General features: G+C 30.8%; 2 protein-coding genes across 2 annotated transcripts; both read left to right on the forward strand.

Moving 5' to 3' along the window:
* The first annotated feature begins 2,738 nt into the window (after positions 1–2,738).
* LOC134238325 (acetylcholine receptor subunit alpha-L1-like) lies at positions 2,739–3,896 on the forward strand. The gene has a single exon (XM_062720451.1). It carries the CDS (start codon positions 2,739–2,741, stop codon positions 3,894–3,896), a length of 1,158 nt encoding a protein of 385 aa, XP_062576435.1.
* A 1,473-nt stretch (positions 3,897–5,369) lies between these two features.
* On the forward strand, positions 5,370–6,560 carry LOC134238326 (acetylcholine receptor subunit alpha-L1-like). The gene has a single exon (XM_062720452.1). It carries the CDS (start codon positions 5,370–5,372, stop codon positions 6,558–6,560), a length of 1,191 nt encoding a protein of 396 aa, XP_062576436.1.
* The last annotated feature ends 13,134 nt before the right edge of the window (positions 6,561–19,694 follow it).

Consider the following 19,694-nt stretch of genomic DNA (forward strand, 5'->3'; position numbering starts at 1 on the left):
TTCCTCACAATTTACAGAGACGACAGATAGGTAATTTTTAAGATTAGAAAGGAGAGTCTATAATAATATAGTTATTTTCCATAAAAATTGCCTATTATTTTAATAAAAACTTTCCCCACAATGTATTCCATGCGCCCAATTCCTCACAAGTCGGTAATGACGGGTAAGAGAGAGAGAGAGAGAGAGAGAGAGAGAGAGAGAGAGAGAGAGAATATTAATATTTTATTTGTGATTAATTTTTTTAATCGAGCTTTACACGTATACATGTATGCTCCCCATATTTGACTGTGATCTTTATCTGCTTTCTATATCACCAAATCTATTTTATGTGTATTTGTAATGAGTTGATGATTTTAAGGGTGGCAAATCAAAATATAAATTTTGAAAGAAATTTCAAGAATTTTATTTTCTGTACATGTACTTAAAGTACATGCATTATAATATTTTCTACAAAAAATCGTTGTGTTTACGAGGTGTATACTAATCAAGTAAATTATCTAGATTATGTAGAGCAGGTACGAGAAAGACAGTTTCAGGTGTGCAAAATAGAAAAAAAAGCAAACAAAGAGTTTATTGTAAATCAGATTTACGTACATGTAAATCATGATCCATTATTATACAAATAAATAAACAGACATTAAAACAATATTTTATAAAGTAATTAATGCTCTTCACTTGAATGACATTCTTTAATTTTTTTCTAAGAGATACATGTAACGGTCTCTTTATATAAAAGAAAGATCATTATTGAATCATGTCACTATTAATTATTGAGTATCATGATAACTTTGTCACAGTCTAGACAAGTCCGTTTTTTTTTCAAATGGGGATTGGGTTGCTTTTGAATTCTATCATTGCTACTAAGTTCAAAAGAAACCATCTAAATATTTCTTTTCTGTGGCACTTTTTTGTGAATGAATGTACATATTTATCAGATATACAAAAGATGTGAAAGAACTGGGTAATATTCACCACATTGGTTCTGTATCTATTTAGTGAAGTTTTTAACTTAAACAGAACCATCAACAAGAGAACTCGGTCGGAAGAGCGCTCGCTGTGTGATCAGGAGGTCGTGAGTTCAAATTTAGGCAGCGTCTCTCCTAAGTCAATATAAAGGGTAGCAACTGTTCCTTCGCCATGCACTAAATACTTTGGGTCCTTCGGATGAGACCTTGTAATATTAAAAACCAGCGTTGGCACGATAATGATCCATCACTGCTTAATGGCCCTGAGTAGCAAGTAAATGTAAAAAAAATTGAAGCCCTTCATCGGTATATGGTGACATCTCTATATGAAAAATTCTCGAATGGGACTTAAAACAATATACAATCAATCAATCAAAAAACGTCATATACATAAGGGTCACATTTTAAAATTTCATCTGATGTTAATAATAATTTTATATCATTCTTTAACACTGATATTTTTGTTCCAGCTACATGTATTATAAAATATGCATATATAATCATGTTAATGTCAATTATATATAAGTGGAAAACTACGTGTCTTAATGTTTAAAACAATGATACTCTTTGCTTTTAAAATGTATTTCTTTATATAATACTAAAAATGGATAACAAGAAATATCCAAAGGATAATTATTCAAAGCATTATCTTGGTATGTTTTTAATATATAGAAATGGTAACTTAATCTTGAAATCTAACAGGGACTTTTCATTTGCGTGGAACGGCGGAATATGAAAAACATATCTCTTTTCTACTTCAATCTCCAAATTATTTAACCGAAATTTGTTAGAAATCTAAACAATGAAAGAATCAAAGCAATTTTAAAATGTAATAAGATTAATGACTATGGAGTACAGTTTAATACTATTTAATATAAATACAATTTTCAAACTTCAATCGTTAAGTGTTTAAAATACCCAATCTAAGGACAAAGGTTTGCATAAAATCAAGAAAATGTTTTTCGCTCGAAGATAACAGTCAAGACTTTTCTTTTTGTCCTATTCTTAAAATACGTATGGTGTACATATTAACGTTCAGTCTACATGTACATGTAATTAAGGTGAAATCACGTGTGCGTTGAAGGGATGAAGTGTGAGTGCATATTCAAATTAAAAAAATAATGAAACATTTTCTTTATCTGGTTTATAATTAATCATTTCAATTTAATGTACACACTTTCTGTTAAAATGAAATATGGATTGCGAAGTAATATGAGATCAAAGTTTTTCATAGAGAGGTTTAAGGCAACCTTTTCCCCAATTTTTTTTTGAAGAACGGTGGGCGTATATGTATTCTATTTTATTGATCAATAGTCCAGCATATCGAAATATTTGGACGATTTTAGGATGGAGAAGGGGAAGCTTATTTAAAAAAACCAAATTGATTGATATTTTATATAAATTTCAATGAAAAAATAAAATCCAAAAAATAACTCGATAATATATGCACATAGAATAAAAATCAATCATTGAATGACGTTATTTCTCCTTATATGTAGGCACTTGCATATATAAAAATATCACGATTAACATCGGATTTATTAATGGAAATCTTTAAAAGCTTTAAGTAGGACAAAGGCTACTTAAGAAATTGTTATGATCCATTGACCTTTCATTTTACTGTTGAAGTTAAAGTATTAAAACTTTAATTCCATGCAGAGATTTCAATAAAACAAAACCCTTTTCCATTTCGAAATGCAAGTTGCCAGCTTTATATAAAGACGTACAAGTGCTGCAGGTTTTATAATGTCACTCTAAGTGACGGGCACTAAAATGACTTTGAAATATTATTTCAATGTGCTATTGCTAATTTATTTTCTAACTCCTGATGGCTCTGTTGCAACAAGTCGACTTCAACTTTTCAAGGATGTTTTAGACAATCATGATGCCCGTGTTGCTCCTTTTGATACAACAGCAGAAGCTATTCCGCTTACAGTTCATATTAATCTTATGTCCATTCGTGGAGTAAGTGAAAGGGAACAAACGTTCTCCACATCTATGTGGCTGACTCTGGGATGGATGGATCATCGACTAAGTTGGAATCCTTCTTCATACAGAGGCATAACCTCTATAATAGCAAATTCCAAAAACGTATGGTCTCCGAGTTCTGTCTGCATTTACAATGAGGTCAAAAGTGAAAAATGTTTAACTGAAGACAATCCAGTTACCATAATGAATATAGGTTGGGTTGCATATACTACAACCCGAGAAAGTGTTACACAGTGCACGCTAAATATAAGAAAGTATCCATTTGACTCGCATGTGTGCTCAATATATATTGGAAATCTATTTGAAGTTTCAGAGTTTCTACTTCCTCAAGAACAACATTCAACGATCAGTCTTACTCACTACGAGAACAATGAAGAGTGGGATATTACAAATTCGTTTTCATACCTTCATCAAACATATGATGCATCTCTCAACTTAACCCTAAAACAACTTCATTTCAATGTGGAGATTAAACGAAGATACACTAATGTGATTCTTTCTGATTTGCTTCCAATAATTCTGTTATCTGTTCTTAATATCTGCTGCTTTTTGCTTCCTATTGAATCAGGAGAAAAGATGGGGACGTCAATGGCGATATTTCTGACGTTTGCGGTGTTTCTAACGATAATTAATGAATCGATGCCGAAGTCAGACGACACTCCTTACTTTTCAGCTTACCTGCTTACCCAGGTCCTAGTAAGTGGGATAACGGTGGTACTAGAAAGCATTGTCCTCCATGTTCATTTCCAGTCCTCTGAAGACACATCAGATAACAAAGTTGTTCCACTTGATGTGGATGAAAAAGTGGTTGAAAAGGAGGCAAAACGGAGACTTTGCAAATTTTTAAAAATTGATGCAAAGAAACTTGACAGAATATTTATGATAGCTATTGTTATAATTAATGTAGTTTCGTTAATTTATTTTTTGGTGCAATGTCAGTGACTTTTTATACGTTTATTCTCAATTGAAACTCTTGAAAAGTCATTCTTCTTGTAGAGTGATTTTGTAATTTTTTTTACATGTGTATTTGAATAAAGGTGATGTCAAACAGTTTCTTTTAAATGAAGGGATTATCAATCCATTGCTTGGTAAGAGAAAAATACATACTAAGGAAAGGGAATTTAAAAGGCACATATTTGATATATTTAAACCCATGATTGCGAAAGACATACACATATTTACCAATTTGTTTTCAAGTAAAGGTAAAGGTTTTTTGTTAATTGAAAAAAAAAACAACTTTAATATGCGATGCAAATTGCATTGAAATACACCCCCCCCCTTCCCCTTGCAATAAAGAGCAATTCATATGGCATGTAAGGAACCTAGAATCATTCTCCGGGGATAAATAATCCTAAACCAAATAAAATATGTAAAAGACTTGTGATGAAATAATTTCTTCCAACAACAGTGAATTGGTTGTTGAATGTGATGTGAACATAATGATATTTTTATATCCAATAAATCATATGTGACGAAAGAAACCCGCAAAATATAATTCTATTATATTTTTACTCAGCTTTTCATTTAATTCAGTTTGAGTAATGCGATAGAAAGGGGGAAAATATGATCATTTTAGTTCATAACCCTGGGTGAAATAAAATTAAAACAATTATTATTATTAGTTTTAAACGTTTTATTCTCTCGAAATGAGTCAATGCAACACAACAAAAACGATTTACGGCTTTTCCTTTGTTCACATTGTGCACAGGTCATGTAACTACGCAACGAACAATTGAATTTCAGTAAGGCTATCATGTTTGTTTGGGTCAATTCCCGGGATTTGGACAGTTATTTCATTTAATTCGAAAGCCGGCTGTTAGTTATAATTACAAGGCTGGATTTTAACACTTAGCTTATATCAACATGTGGTGCCTGCTAACGATGTGAAATTATAGAACTTTAAAATGAAGTTATTACAATTCTTCTTTTTTGATTGACCCATGTATGAATTTAAATGGTTACATTTCATTTCCGGAATTTTTGGCAATTATCAGCTCTCATACCTGTAGAGTAAATCAGTTTTTATTCTCTTTGTTTACTTAGCAATTAATGTAATTCTGGTAAATAAACATAAAGTTAATATCTCCTTTAAATATTCAACCCTGATTTTAAACCCGCAAGAACGGATCAACAAGAAGATTTTATATTAGTCTTAAAAGTAACTAAATGATTGACGTGTCAAAGTAATAGAGAAATACAAATATTTACAAAAGGTCATCTCAAACTATTACCATTCCTTTCAGACCCTGATTATTAGAGAATATAAAATCAGTTGTTTAATTTTGTGATTTTATCAATTCTCACGTCATGATAAAATATTGACAATCAGATTTCGCTGATCGATTCTGGATTGCAAAACTGCCTTGAAATCAACCATTTTATCGTAACTCAAGGAAAATTCGATTATTCTCAAAAATGGCAAAGTTGTATATCTTCTTGTTGGTTGCGTTTGGCTTTCACTACTTTTGTTCTGCAACCAACAGATCGCAACTTTTCAAGGATGTCTTAGACAGTCACGAAGCTCGAGTGGCACCATTTAATACTGTCAGCGACAAAATTCTTTTATCAATAAATGTAATGCTTATGTCTATTCGGAAAGTGGATGAGAAGGAGCAGACATTTTCAGCCTCTTTTTGGATTTCAATGACATGGCCAGATCACCGCTTCATGTGGGATTCAACGTCTTACAATGGAATAACCGAACTACAAACAACTTCAAAATATGTCTGGATACCAAGCTCAATTTGCATCTTCAACGAAGTTACGGATAAAAAATGTTTAACGGAGGAGAAACCCGTAACAATACATAGTTCTGGGTATGTTGTTTATACAACATCCAGAGAAAGCATTACACAGTGCAAAATAGCCATAAGAAAATACCCTTTCGATTCACAGGTCTGTTCGCTGTTTTTTGGAAATTACTTTACTACCTCCGAGTTCATTGATCTAGGAACAACATACTCCGCATATAGCTTGACCTACTATGAACAAAACGAAGAATGGAAAGTTAATTATTTTTGGATAACTTTAGACAATAATCAACTGGAATTCAGTTTGAGCATCAAGCGGAAACCGGAATTTATTGTTTTGACCGTCCTTCTTCCAGTAATTATTCTCTCCGTTTTAAATATTTTTGCATTTGTGTTACCGATAGATTCTGGTGAAAAGATGGGTACATCGATGGCGATTTTCTTGTCCTTTGCTGTATTTTTAAGCACCATTAACGATACAATGCCAAAGTCGGATGAGATTCCACCATTCACCGTTTATCTGACCATACAGCTAGTAGTCAGTGGCCTCACAGTGGTCTTAGAGGCTGTAGTGTTACAAGTTCATTTCAGTTCCGCTGAAAATGAAAACAAATCTGATAACAAGATAGTACCCGCGGATTTGCCGGATATTACAGACATTGATAAGAAAAAAGTTCCTGAGAATTTTGACATTAAGGAAACATTGTCTCAAAAGGGTAAAAGTATCAAGAATGTTTTCAATTTTTTAAAAACAAAAGTAACAGCCAAAGTTTTGGACCGCATATTCATGATACTTGTTATTATTGTTGACGTTATTTCACTTATAGTGTTCTTTGCACAAACAGCATCAAGTTAAAAAAAAGCCATGGTTTTGCAGATACTAAACCAATTCTATTGTTAGGGTTGTTTAAAAGACATAAATTTATGACTCTCATTAATGCAGAATAATTATTAATAATCTTCTTCATCGAACTCTACTTGACCTCACAATTAAGATCTTGGAAGTTATATTTCATTTACACGGGGTAAGATTTTAAACTCTTTAATGAGTTTTAGGAAGAAATTCAATGAAATTGAAGACATAACAGATATGTAGGCATTGAATACTCAGTTTATTTAGACATACTTCCCATTTATTACTATAAGTGTGTTTAGTGGGATGTGTCCTAATTCATGACCTTGAATTTTGGTAAGAGTTATCTCCCTTTTTTAATTAATAAAAAAAAATCAATTTAAAAACAAATTAGCTGGTACTTTTTTTTTGTGTTATCATTCTGTTTATAATATTACAATGCATCTTTCCACCACAGGATTTATTGATATTCAGATTATTTGAATTTTTATTTTGAAAAAACGCTTTTCCCCATAGACTTCAATGCAATCTTTGTTAATTAACTACTGCTTAATTAATGAACTTTTTGAAAATTTCTCGTGGGCAATCCTTTTCCACTATAAAATGCTTTAATATAATATCAGAGTAGACGGACATTTAGTGGTAGAGAATTTTACCTTTCATTTTGAAAACCTTAATTACTCGTTTTATTGATTTGTGATATTGCCTGTATACATAGTCCATTCTTGCTACTGATAAGGTTTTTCTGTCTTTTCCGCTCACATAAAGATCGATACACAAGGTGATCTTTATGAGATAAGATCAAAAGGTATTGATTTTAACAGATGTATTTGTCTTTTCACGTTAGTAAAATTAAAGCATTTTTATATATTAACACGTCAAAATTCCTTTGCACTTTGCACTAATTGCTAAATCTCTTCCTTATAAATGATCAATACATGTACATTGTTACACAAATTTTCCTTTAAACAAATATTCATTTTGGTGCTCTAATCATTTAACCTGGCCTTCTAACTTTTCAGACTATAATACTCCTCTTACAAGCATTATGTCCATCACATTTCGTAAGATTTTTCAGTTGTTTTAAAATTGTGTTAGAAATTTACGTTTAATTTTGTCTGTATTAAAAAAGGGTAACAATTGGTAGTTCCACTTTTTCCTTTCATTTTCAAAAAAATACGATGTGAGGATATTTACAATTTGTGATATTGCCTGTATACATAGTCCATTCTTGCTACTGATAAGGTTTTAAACTTATGATTCTGATCAGATAGTTCGTGCTATGTTTTGATCAATAAGCTGGAGGGGGGAGGTATTGAAACAGATTATGCTTTTAAAGAAAAATTTTGAACGACGCATTTTGTGACATATATTAAGAACACAGGTCAAAAATTTTCAAATACTATGCAATAATTATTAAATCTGTTTTTTTTAGTGATAAATATGGAAATAAAACAGTATTCAATCTCAACGTCCATTAAACAAATATACAAAATAAGAGCAGAGCAAACACGGATTTCCGAAACATCAGAGGTGGGATCAGGTGCCATGGAGAAAAGTAAATATCCTTTGTAAACGGTCACAATTACCGTGTGCTCGTTGTCATAATCTGGAAATAACGGAAAAAAATCCGTGGTCAATTCAGTGTATAAAAAATGGACTAACAATTGGTATAAAATCAGTCAGTCAGCATTTCATTCAATGATAAATTGTGATCTATCTTTCTTAAACCTGATTGTCTGATGCAAGATAAGCTATGATGAAACGAATGTAAACTGTCCTTATTTTCATATAAAATGACCAGCATTTCTATCATTCGAGTGCTGTACTTAAGATGTTAAATATATTTTCATATGGTAGGAAAATCCTTAAATTTTCGGCTAAAAATGAATTTCTATGAATCCCACTGTAGTGATTTTGTCAAAAAATTTTAAAACATTAGTTTTAGTCTTTGAATTTTTTTGAAAATATGTCATCTAAGAAATTGTATAAACCCATTTATGTATATTATATATACATGTTTTTATAACTCTGTTACCTATTCAATAACTGAATTCAATCTATAACCAAATGTTATGTCTAATAAAAAAAGGGAGGTTAAAAAATTAATGTTTTATCAGTTATTTGAAACATGAATCAACAGGTTATAAGAAAATTAACGAGATGATCATCGTAAATAGCAACTTGAATTTATATATTTTTGCTGAAAAAAATGATCAGAAACTATCATTAAAATTATGATTCTGATGTAATATCCACCAGTAATATAGTAGCCTTTTGCATTCATGTAGGGAACAATAAAGAAAACGAATGAAGCTTTTAAACTGACCAAATTTTGATCTCTGGATTTTTTAGACTAAATTCATACTAAATTTTACATTGCTAGTTTTTTCAAGATTCATAATCAGTTAAGAATCAAAGTGAAAATCTTTTAAAAGTGGACCTTTGAATTATATCTTATGCATGTTACACAGATCAGCGAATATGACCTTAAACGCAGATTTCTTGAAATTCAAAAGTGAGGGATAGATATTTTGAAAAGTAAATATCCTTTGTAAACATCATTACAATTACATAAAGTGTATGCATTTTTGAAAATTGCGCAGTCACATCTTGTAAAGGATAAAGGCATTAATTTTATGAAACAGTACAGCCAAAATACGACATGTTTTGGAAAAAAAAGCTGACAATTATTGCATTATCATACAGCAAAATTTTATCATAAACTTAGCCTTTTGATAAAGCGAACAGAACTTTTTCGGGTTATTTAATCCAAATTTAAACTTTTAATGTGTTCAATGTTCATAAACTAAAAAACAAGCGTATGCCTTACCGGAGGTTTTCCAGACATTCAATTTTAACAAATTTTTGTACAATTCACGTGATAAAAATGTACAAAAATTATAAAACATAAATTTTAGATTTATTTTTTTCAAAAATTGTATAAGAATAGTGTATAAATCCATTTATAGACATAAACAATGCTTTGCACACATTTTTTTAAAAGAAGCAATGGAACTCTTAAAACGGTGCAGGTCACAACCCATAAAGTTCAAAGTACGTTAATTGCGTATAACCTTAATGGGTGGGGCTTATATTTACTCAGAAATTATATTGCAAATAAACAATGACACTATAAAAAGCAGTTGAGATTGATTCAGAGTTGTATCAACAATTTTCTACAATTCATATATGTACGTGACAGTAATTTCTGGACAATCTACGCATAGAAACATTTGTAATAATATTTATTGAAGGAAGAAGACATTCACACCTAATAATAATATGAATATTTAATCGCATATCTGTGGTTTATGAATTCTATTTCTTTATTTTATGAGTTTTATATTTTTTTCTATATTTATTTCTTTATATTCAAATTAAACTTGAATTGCTTATTTTCTACCAGAATAACTTTATAATTCAAATTTATAATTAAAGAGAAAGGATAATTCTCATCCTATACTCTGAAGGCATTTTTAAGTAATGGTTACGTTCGTCTATATCGGTGATGACTAATTACACAGAACACCAACTAAGTTGCGGGTTTTTTTTTTACATGTATATAAAGCGAGAGTTCAATCAAAATGGTGGACAAATTCCTTTTATAAAATGAAATGATTTCTTTCTGATAATTTTGTATTTTAAAATGTGCAAATTTAGACCATGCTCTCTAAAGTATGACAAATACTGGAGAAATGAACGCCATGATATGCATTTGATAAGGGTGTATTGTAACATGCGAAAGGGGAGTTCAAAGGTTGAAGTTAAATGCCATTCCCCTGTTAAATCAAAACTGTTCAATTCCGTTCACTGATCAATCCTTTTTGTTTGGATTGTATTACGCATATCAAATGATAATCAAAACACGTTCTTTATTTTCTTGACTCATCACACATTACCGCTAGAAGGCTTTCAATTTGACTGTAAATAGAGTGTATTTTTTTTAATTTATGTCAACAATCGGTAATTTTACTATATTATCTTTCCCAATAAAGATAAAATTTTCACTATAAATTGGGTCACCGAGACATATTGTAGATTTAAAATCTATTGATTTATTTAGTACCATTTATTCACTAGTTATGGTGAAAAATTTTGCAATTGGCATTTATGATTTCAAATTGAAAAGACATTTATGTGCCTAGGATCAGAATAGAAAGACACTGAAAATTTTCAATAATGTTTCAGAGTCTATTATATCTGTTGCTAACACTTGCCTTATTTTTGAAAGAGAATCTAATTTCAGCAACTAATAGATCTCAGCTATATAAGGATATTTTGGACAGCCATGAGGTTCGTGTGGCTCCTTTTAATACTGTCTCAGATATAATCCCTCTATATATTTCAGTGAGTCTAATGTCCATTCGTAAAGTGAACGAAAAAGATAAGACATTTTCGGCCTCCGTATGGATTTCAATGGCATGGGACGACTATCGTTTAAGGTGGAATTCATCTTCTTATATGGGAATCACGCAGATTCAAACAACATCAAAATATGTATGGATACCGAGTTCGATTTGTGTTTTTAACGACCTGACAGAAAACAAATGTTTGAGCGAGGAAAAACTGGTAACAGTTTTTCAGCTCTGGATACATTGTATATACAACCTCCAGAGAAAGCCTGACACAATGTCAAATAAATGTCGAAAAATATCCCTTTGACTCACAGACCTGTTCTTTGCGATTTGGAAATTTGTTCATCTATGCCGAATTTTTAATTTTTAATTTTTAAATTTTTCAGCAACCTCTTCTTCCTACAACTTTCATTTCTTCCAGAAAAACGAGGAATTGGACGTGAAGAGTACCTCCGTCATTTTATGGTACTCATCGGCGACACAGTCGAGAGAATTGCATTTCAATTTGAATATCAAGAGAAAACCAGGCTATGTTATTCGGACCATTCTTCTACCTGTTATGATTCTCTCTTTTTGAACTTATCTGCTTTCGTGTTGCCAATAGATTCTGGAAAAAATGGGAACCTCCTGTCGATTTTCTTAACAGTCGCCTTCTTTTTTACACTGATCATTGACTCGTTACCAACATCTGATGATATACCTCCGTTCACAATCTATCTCAATATACAACTCTTAATCAGTGGATTTTCCGTGGTTTTGGAAGCTGTGGGCTTACATGTTCATTTTAGGGCTATAGAACACTGAAAAAAGGCCTGGCAAGAAAGTAGTACCACTTGACACAGATATCGAGCCAGCGCAAACTGAGTCAAGATTAAATTTTATCATGTTTGTGACATCGAAACTAACAGCCGATGCATTGGACCGAATATTTTTTATCATTGTTATAACTGTTGATTTAATTTCATTATTGGTTTTACTTTCAAAAATTATATAAATTATAATGGAAATTTTGAGATGTTTATTCTATGAAGGACATATATACAAATTTGTGAAAATTCATTGGCATCTTTAAATGAAAATCGAATAAAAGAATAATGCATAAGATTATTAGATACGTTCCCGTATAATTATCAACATGCTTCCTTGAGCACCATCACTACTTTACATCAACCAAATTAAACTTCAGTACTAGAGTAAAAATGTTGGATTTTAATTTACTTTAGTAAAACTTTTGAACTTTGATTTACTATATTTAAAACTTTGGAACTAAATTGTAAAACTATAGTGAAAAAAATTATATACTATAGTAAGAATATTGGAACGTTGATATACCAAATTGAAAAACTTTGTAACTTTGATTAAGTTTAGTGGATATATTGGAACTTTAATTAACGTACTTAAACCTATGGAACCTTGATTATTTTACTATATTTATAATGAACACTTTAAAACGTTTGTTTACTATCGTGAAAACTTTGATTTACAGTAGTAAAACTTTGGAATTTTTATAAACTTAATTCAATAAACTTTAATAGTTTACTATACCTACCTACCTAGTCCTTGTTATGCCCGTGGGCACATAGGGCAAGTCCTTGTTTCCGTGATCGGTATGATTTTAAAGGAAGGGGAGATTACCCCCTAGCCCAACCCCCAACCGGGAGGACCAGGGTAATTTGTTTATGGTTTCCTTCCACTAGATCTATGGCTTTCCATGGCTAACGAGACTAGATCTGCCCGTGATTTTAAATTAGAGTTTATCTTCTCCTAGGTAACTGCTTTACTCAGCTAACGCCCTTACCTAAGCGGATTTCTGTAGGGTTTACTCCTTAGCCTTTCCTTCTCCAAAATGTAACCACAAGGCAGCGGTTTGTTGCTATTTACCCATAGCTGGGGACTAGGATTGCAGGCATCAGGGCATATCCACACGCCGGTGGGCCATGCATGCCGTGCATTTAGGGGCCTAGTCTCCTCCAAGACCTTGTGGTTCTGCTTGGGGCCGCAAGGTACCCAATTTCCATCTGCTACCTCGAGGAGGATCCCATATCTGGGCCACATAGGTCTAACTGTGGAGAGGCTATACCTGGCAGGGAAGACTTACGTATTTTGCTTCCTTTTCACAGCAAACTGTTAGCCAGGGGTGGTGCTGAAAGCGAGAGCGACAAGCACAGACACAGACAAACACACACACTGTACGCATCACACAGCCATTATAGCAGACAATAGTTTACTATAGTTCACTATAACTATAATAGTATATCTTTATTCAGGTTTTTTCTCATGAAATCAAAATTAACATCAAGTAATTTGCAATTAACGGAGCAGCGTCTTTTATCAAATCATATGTATTCTACACATACTTTCGTCAAATTCAGTTTAGGATATAGAAAAACGCCAACAGAGACGAAACTGAAATTAGACTTGAAGAAAAATTTAGTAAACTAGCGATATGCCAGGTATCTGTCTGGAAAAAAAGCTAAAAAAAATTGAGACGATAGAACCATATTTTTAAATGTTGTCAAAAGAATAAAATCGACGAAAACTGTTACCGATTAATCTGTGACTGACGCCAAAGAAGCAGTTGCAATTTTAGAAACCAACAATATTTAGATATCCTATAGCTTCTAGTTTTGCAGTTTGAAAGCTGATTTATACAGTTTATAATATATACATGTAGATGTATGTGATGAGTGGATGAAGTGACACAAACTGTATATCAAACTTAAAAGGAAAATGCCATTTCAAAAAAAGCAAGAGCATATTTTATATGATGTCGTGACATCAGATTTCACTTTAACTGCACCGTGATTCCATAATACTGAGTAGGTCTGAACTGTGTCACTCACTAGTGATATTTATCTACAATATACTGAATTCAAAAATTTGTTGACAGCTAACTAAAAGAAAAGATTGGTTTTCTTAAATTACGTGTAAATTTCGTTTGTTTTTGTCGTCAACTTTTTTCTCTTCAAAAAGTCCCTAAAATTTTTGAACATTGATCTAAAAAAAAAAGCAAAAGCTTAGCATTAAAATTAGTTTAAGCAAATATTTATAAATCTAGCAAATTTTTCATGCAGGTCTTAAGAATACATTTACTACCAAAGTGTACACATTTTTGAACATAAACATATATATATATATATATATATATATATATATATATATATATATATATATATATATATATATATATATATATATATATATTATTGTTTTACAAACAGCGTGACAGTTTGCTAGATGGGACGTGCTAAAATTTTGTGACCTGATTTTCTTTTTACTCAGTGATTGGATGCTTTATTTCAATGGAATCAATACTAATTTGCATATGAAACTCAGAATACAACAATATTCTGAGAATACTGGCCAATCACATTGAATGATTGTTCACCAGTGCGGCATTTGTACTCACCAGCAACACGTGGTCAGTCAAAGCCCGTTCTCTGTCCTAAAAAAAACATGTATTATATTTGTTATGATTTGATCGGATGGTTTTATATACTTACAAGAAAATTCAAAGAATAGAATTAGTAAGGCTACTCTGCTGCTGTTGTACTATGCATCTATCAATATCATCATTGTAGGTTGTAAAACTTGCTTTGTCCGTCCACGTGTAACTTGTTAACTGCATGCTAGTAAACATGTGATTCAATACGATTGGTCAGTATTGTCAGTGGTATTGTTGGGTTCTCTGTTTCATATGCAAAGTATTTTTGATTCCATTGAAATCAAACATCCAATCGATTAGTAAAATGATTATCAGCATACAAAAGTTTAGCACGCCCTATCAAGAAAAATGTCAAGCTGTTTGTAAAACAATAATATATGATTATGTTTATAATTATGAAATTCATGTTAGATTCCCATTCATAACCTGAGTAAAGACATTTTTCAGTTAAATTTTTGTCTGTTGTTATGTTAGTGGTAAATTACACATATATAACCTAGTGATCCTTATCAAATCCTTATCCTTATCAAATACCCTATCATGTGTCATGCAAAAGTAAGTTAATTTTTTTTAAAAATTAGGTTAACATGAAGGTCAAGCTCAAGTGGTAAAATATTAAAGCATGCTGAGAAACATCTTGACACAAATTATACATAGAGTTTCACAAATTATACATGGAGTTTCACAAATTATACATGATGTTTCAAATATTTTTACATGGAGTATAACAAATTATACATGGAGTTTCACAAATTATACATGATGTTTCAAATATTTTTACATGGAGTATAACAAATTACACATGGAGTATCACAAATTATACATAGAGTTTCACAAATTATACATGGAGTTTCAAAAATTATACTTGACATATCAAACATTATACATGGAGTATCAAAAATAATACGTAAAATATCTCAAATTATACATGGAGTATTACAAATTATACATGTAGTATCAAACATTATACACGACGTATCACAAATTATACATGAAGTATCACATATTATACATTGAGTATCACAAATTATACATGGAGTATCAAACATTATACATGGAGTATCACAAATTTTACATAAAATTTCACAAATTAAACATGGAGTACCACAATTTATGCATAAGGTATCACAAATGATCCATGGAGTATCACAAATAATACATGGAGTATCACAAATTATACCTGGAGTATATCAAATTATACATGGAGTATCACAAATTATACATGTAGTATCAAACATTATACACGACGTATCACAAATTATACATGGAGTATCACAAATTATACATGGAGTATCACAAATTATACATTGAGTATCACAAATAATACATTGAGTATAACAAATTATATCGGAGTATTACAAATTATACATGGGGTATCACAAATTATACATGGAGTATCACAAATTATACATGGAGTATCAAAAGTTATACAATGAGTATCAAACGTTATACGTGGAGTATCACAAATTACACATGGGGTATCACAAATTATACATTGAGTATCACACATTATACATGGAGTTTTACAAATTATACATAGAGTTTCACAAATTATACATGAAATTTCAAACATTATACATGGAGTTTAACAAATTACTACGGAAGCCCAATAGTGCAAACCAAAAATAAAGAAAGAAAAAACGAAAATATTAAATAAAGAGAAACAAAATTATTAAAGAAAGAAAAACGAAATTAATATATAAAGAAAAACGAAATTATTAAATAAAGGAAAATGAAATTATTAAATAAAGAAAAACGAAATTAATATATAAAGAGAAACGAAATTAATATATACAGAAAAACGTAATTATTAAATAAAGAGAAACGAAATTATTAAATAAAGAAAAACGAAATTAATATATAAAGAAAAACGAAATTAATATATAAAGAAACACGGAATTAATTTATAAAGAAAAACGAAATTATTAAATAGATCATTTTGTTTTTCTTTATTTAATGATTTCGTTTTTCTTTATTTAATAATTTCGTTTTCTACTTTTAATAATTTCGTTTTTCTTTATATATTAATTTCGTTTTTCAAGTAGAAAACTGAAACTAAAATAAGGAATTTAGAGATATGCAAGGTAAGGGCCTGAACCCATAAATCATTAGCGCACGCGTCTGTTAGCCTTGATTTTGTTTCGACAATTTACAAGTGTGATGTTTGCCTTTGCACTCGCCGACTCCCAAATCGAATGCATAACCATTACAATAATTGAATGGGGAGAATTTAACCTTTGGTATCTAATACTAATATGCTTAGATTTGTGTTTTTATCTTACAATAACACGATGAATGTGAACTTAAGCCAGTCTCATAATTTGGCCAGTGATTAATTCGGTGAGATGTTGACGTTAAAAATTGGTTAACATTAGCTTTCTCAAATCCTCTGCTCGAAAGATCTAATGATCAGCAAATAATGAATCTGGACACATTAATAATCACTTTGGACATGAAACATTAAAGAGATTATCCTAATAAATTTCACAAATATTTAAGATAAACATGAAGGTTAAGATTACGTTATTTACAACATGTACTGTTGAATTTTTAACATTTATGTAATCCCCATGGCTTTACAGTACATGCATTAGAAAAAAACGTATAATAATACGTAATATCGGACTTTGTGAGTTTGTTAGACATTGTAAAAAAATGTTTAAAGATAACAAGTGCAAAAGTTAAACCAGGTCAAAGTGGTTACAATAAGTAGATTTTAATGATTGCTAACTCTATTAGAAATAAAGCAAAACACTTCTGATTTCTTGGTCTTAATGAATGTCAAACTCTCAATCTGTATTATTCGTGTCAGTGGTAGTACATGACTACTATAGTACTTGATTCACATATTCTAAATGGCATATTCTCAATCTGTATTTATAAATCAGTTATATTTGTGACCAAACAATGCCCACACTTGCACAAAACAAATCCCACAAAATAATCAAATCAATTTTCTCTTGATAGTTTCAACAACCTATGATTTATAGTACACAGATAGGACGCTAGGTTAAGTTCGAGGGAATTCAGTAATACGATACTCAAGGTCTTGATCATGACCTTCTCGCGATGCATGAGCTTTATTGGAATGTCATTAATTCTGTGCAAACAGAAACAGCCACCCTCGCTAAGTCAAGGCTTACAGACTCCAACAATGATGTGGGGATATGACACAACATATAAACAAAATTGAATAGTTTATGAATTGTACACGGAAATGGGAATTTTCGGCCGTGTGTACATATTTTTTCTACGATTGTTAATTTGACATTTATATGATCTTTAATTTTTCATTTCCACTACACATTTGTAATTTCGATATAAGGCGTAAAGAGTTACGAGGTGATGCTTTATAGCATGTGCGCTTTATGGAATGATTCATGGGTTCAGGTTGCACAACAATATTACATCCTGCTATATATTTTTACCAAAAATGCGCAAGTTGGAGTAGGTGTAATTAATTCAAAACAAACTTCTCAGAAGTTTCCTTTTCAGATCTTGTAAAACCATTCTTTATAAAGATTTTATTACCAAAAAATACATAGCAATCCTGCAAGGCACACAAGTTTGTTTCGGTCGAAGTCGAGCAGGTGTTTGAAAATCTAGTTCAGGACCTAATCACTCCCCACACTTGACAGTTATATTGAAAAATCAGCACGCCCTAAATTTTAATAAATCTAGTCAATACAGGATGTTTACATGTTGCTTTTCATCTCATAAAAAAACTCAGTTCCAGTCTCGTATAAAAATGCCAGAATCGGAAGGGAAGATTCCAGGATTATTTTGCGTCAGCCATGATTTACTGTTAGGACACCTGCAGGCCCTTACCATGCACATATTTAAATTCCGTATTTTAGTTTCAGTTTTCTACTTGAAAAACGAAATTAATATATAAAGAGAAACGGAATTTATATATAAAGAAAAACGAAATTATTAAAAGTAGAAAACGAAATTATTAAATAAAGAAAAACGAAATTATTAAATAGAGAGAAACGAAGTTAATATATAAAGAAAAACGAAATTAATATATAAATATAAACGAAATTATTAAATAAAGAAAAAACGAACTGATGTATTTAATAATTTCGTTTTTCTTTATTTAATAATTTCGTTTTTCTTTATATATTAATTTCGTTTTTCTTTTTTTAATAATTTCGTCTCCGTTTATATAATAATTTCGTTTTTCTTTATATATTAATTTCGTTTCTCTTTATATATTAATTTCGTTTTTCTTTATTTATTTCTGGTTTGCACTATTGGGCTTCCGTAAATTACACATGGAGTATCACAAATTATACATGGAGTATCACAAATTATACATGGAGTATCACAAATTATACATGGAGTATCACAAATTATACATGGAGTATCAAAAGTTATACGTGGATTATCAAAACTTATACATAGAGTATCAAAAGTTATACATGGAGTATCACAAATTATTCATGGAGTATCAGAAATTATACATGGAGTATCACAAATTATTCATTGAATATCATAAATTATACATGGAGTATCAAAAATTATACGTAGCGTCTAACAAATTATACATGGAGTATTACAAATTATACGTGGAGTATAACAAATTATACATGGAGTATCACAAATTATACATGGAGTATCACAAGTTATGCATGGAGTTTCACAAATTATACATGTAGTATCAAACATTATACACGACGTATCACAAATTATACATGGAGTATCACAAATTATACATGGAGTATCACAAATAATACATTGAGTATAACAAATTATATCGGAGTATTACAAATTATACATGGGGTATCACAAATTATACATGGAGTATCACAAATTATACATGGAGTATCAAAAGTTATACAATGAGTATCAAACGTTATACGTGGAGTATCACAAATTAAACAATTGTTCAACTATAGAATACTTCAATTGCACTTTTTTTAACTTTCGCGCACGACATTTGCTTTACTTATTTTGTATAATTATAAATTTCTAGATATCGAGAACACGGTAATTGATAGGCAATTATGATCAGATTGATAATATTTTCCTAGACTAGGGTAGGGCGAAGGGAGCGAAAAAAGTAGGGCGAACATTTCACTGCATACAGTATTTCCATTCTTATGTCGATTCGATAATAACCAAGTGAGCTTAATATAAAAGATTCCATAGAGTCAGCCACATCCATTTGAAATTTGGACATTTGACTTGAAAAAGACGTTAATTGTAATTTAACAACCAACCCCTATGATAAGCGTGATGACTTTACTCTTCAATCGTCAATTTCCCATACTTATTCAGCATATTAACTTCATCACCTGCATTCGAAATTGATTCGATGTTCTAGAAATT

Source organism: Saccostrea cucullata, unplaced genomic scaffold (assembly GCF_032062105.1).
Source record: "Saccostrea cucullata isolate Sc308-1 unplaced genomic scaffold, CSIRO_AGI_Scuc_v1 ctg3322, whole genome shotgun sequence".
Taxonomy (NCBI): domain Eukaryota; kingdom Metazoa; phylum Mollusca; class Bivalvia; order Ostreida; family Ostreidae; genus Saccostrea; species Saccostrea cuccullata.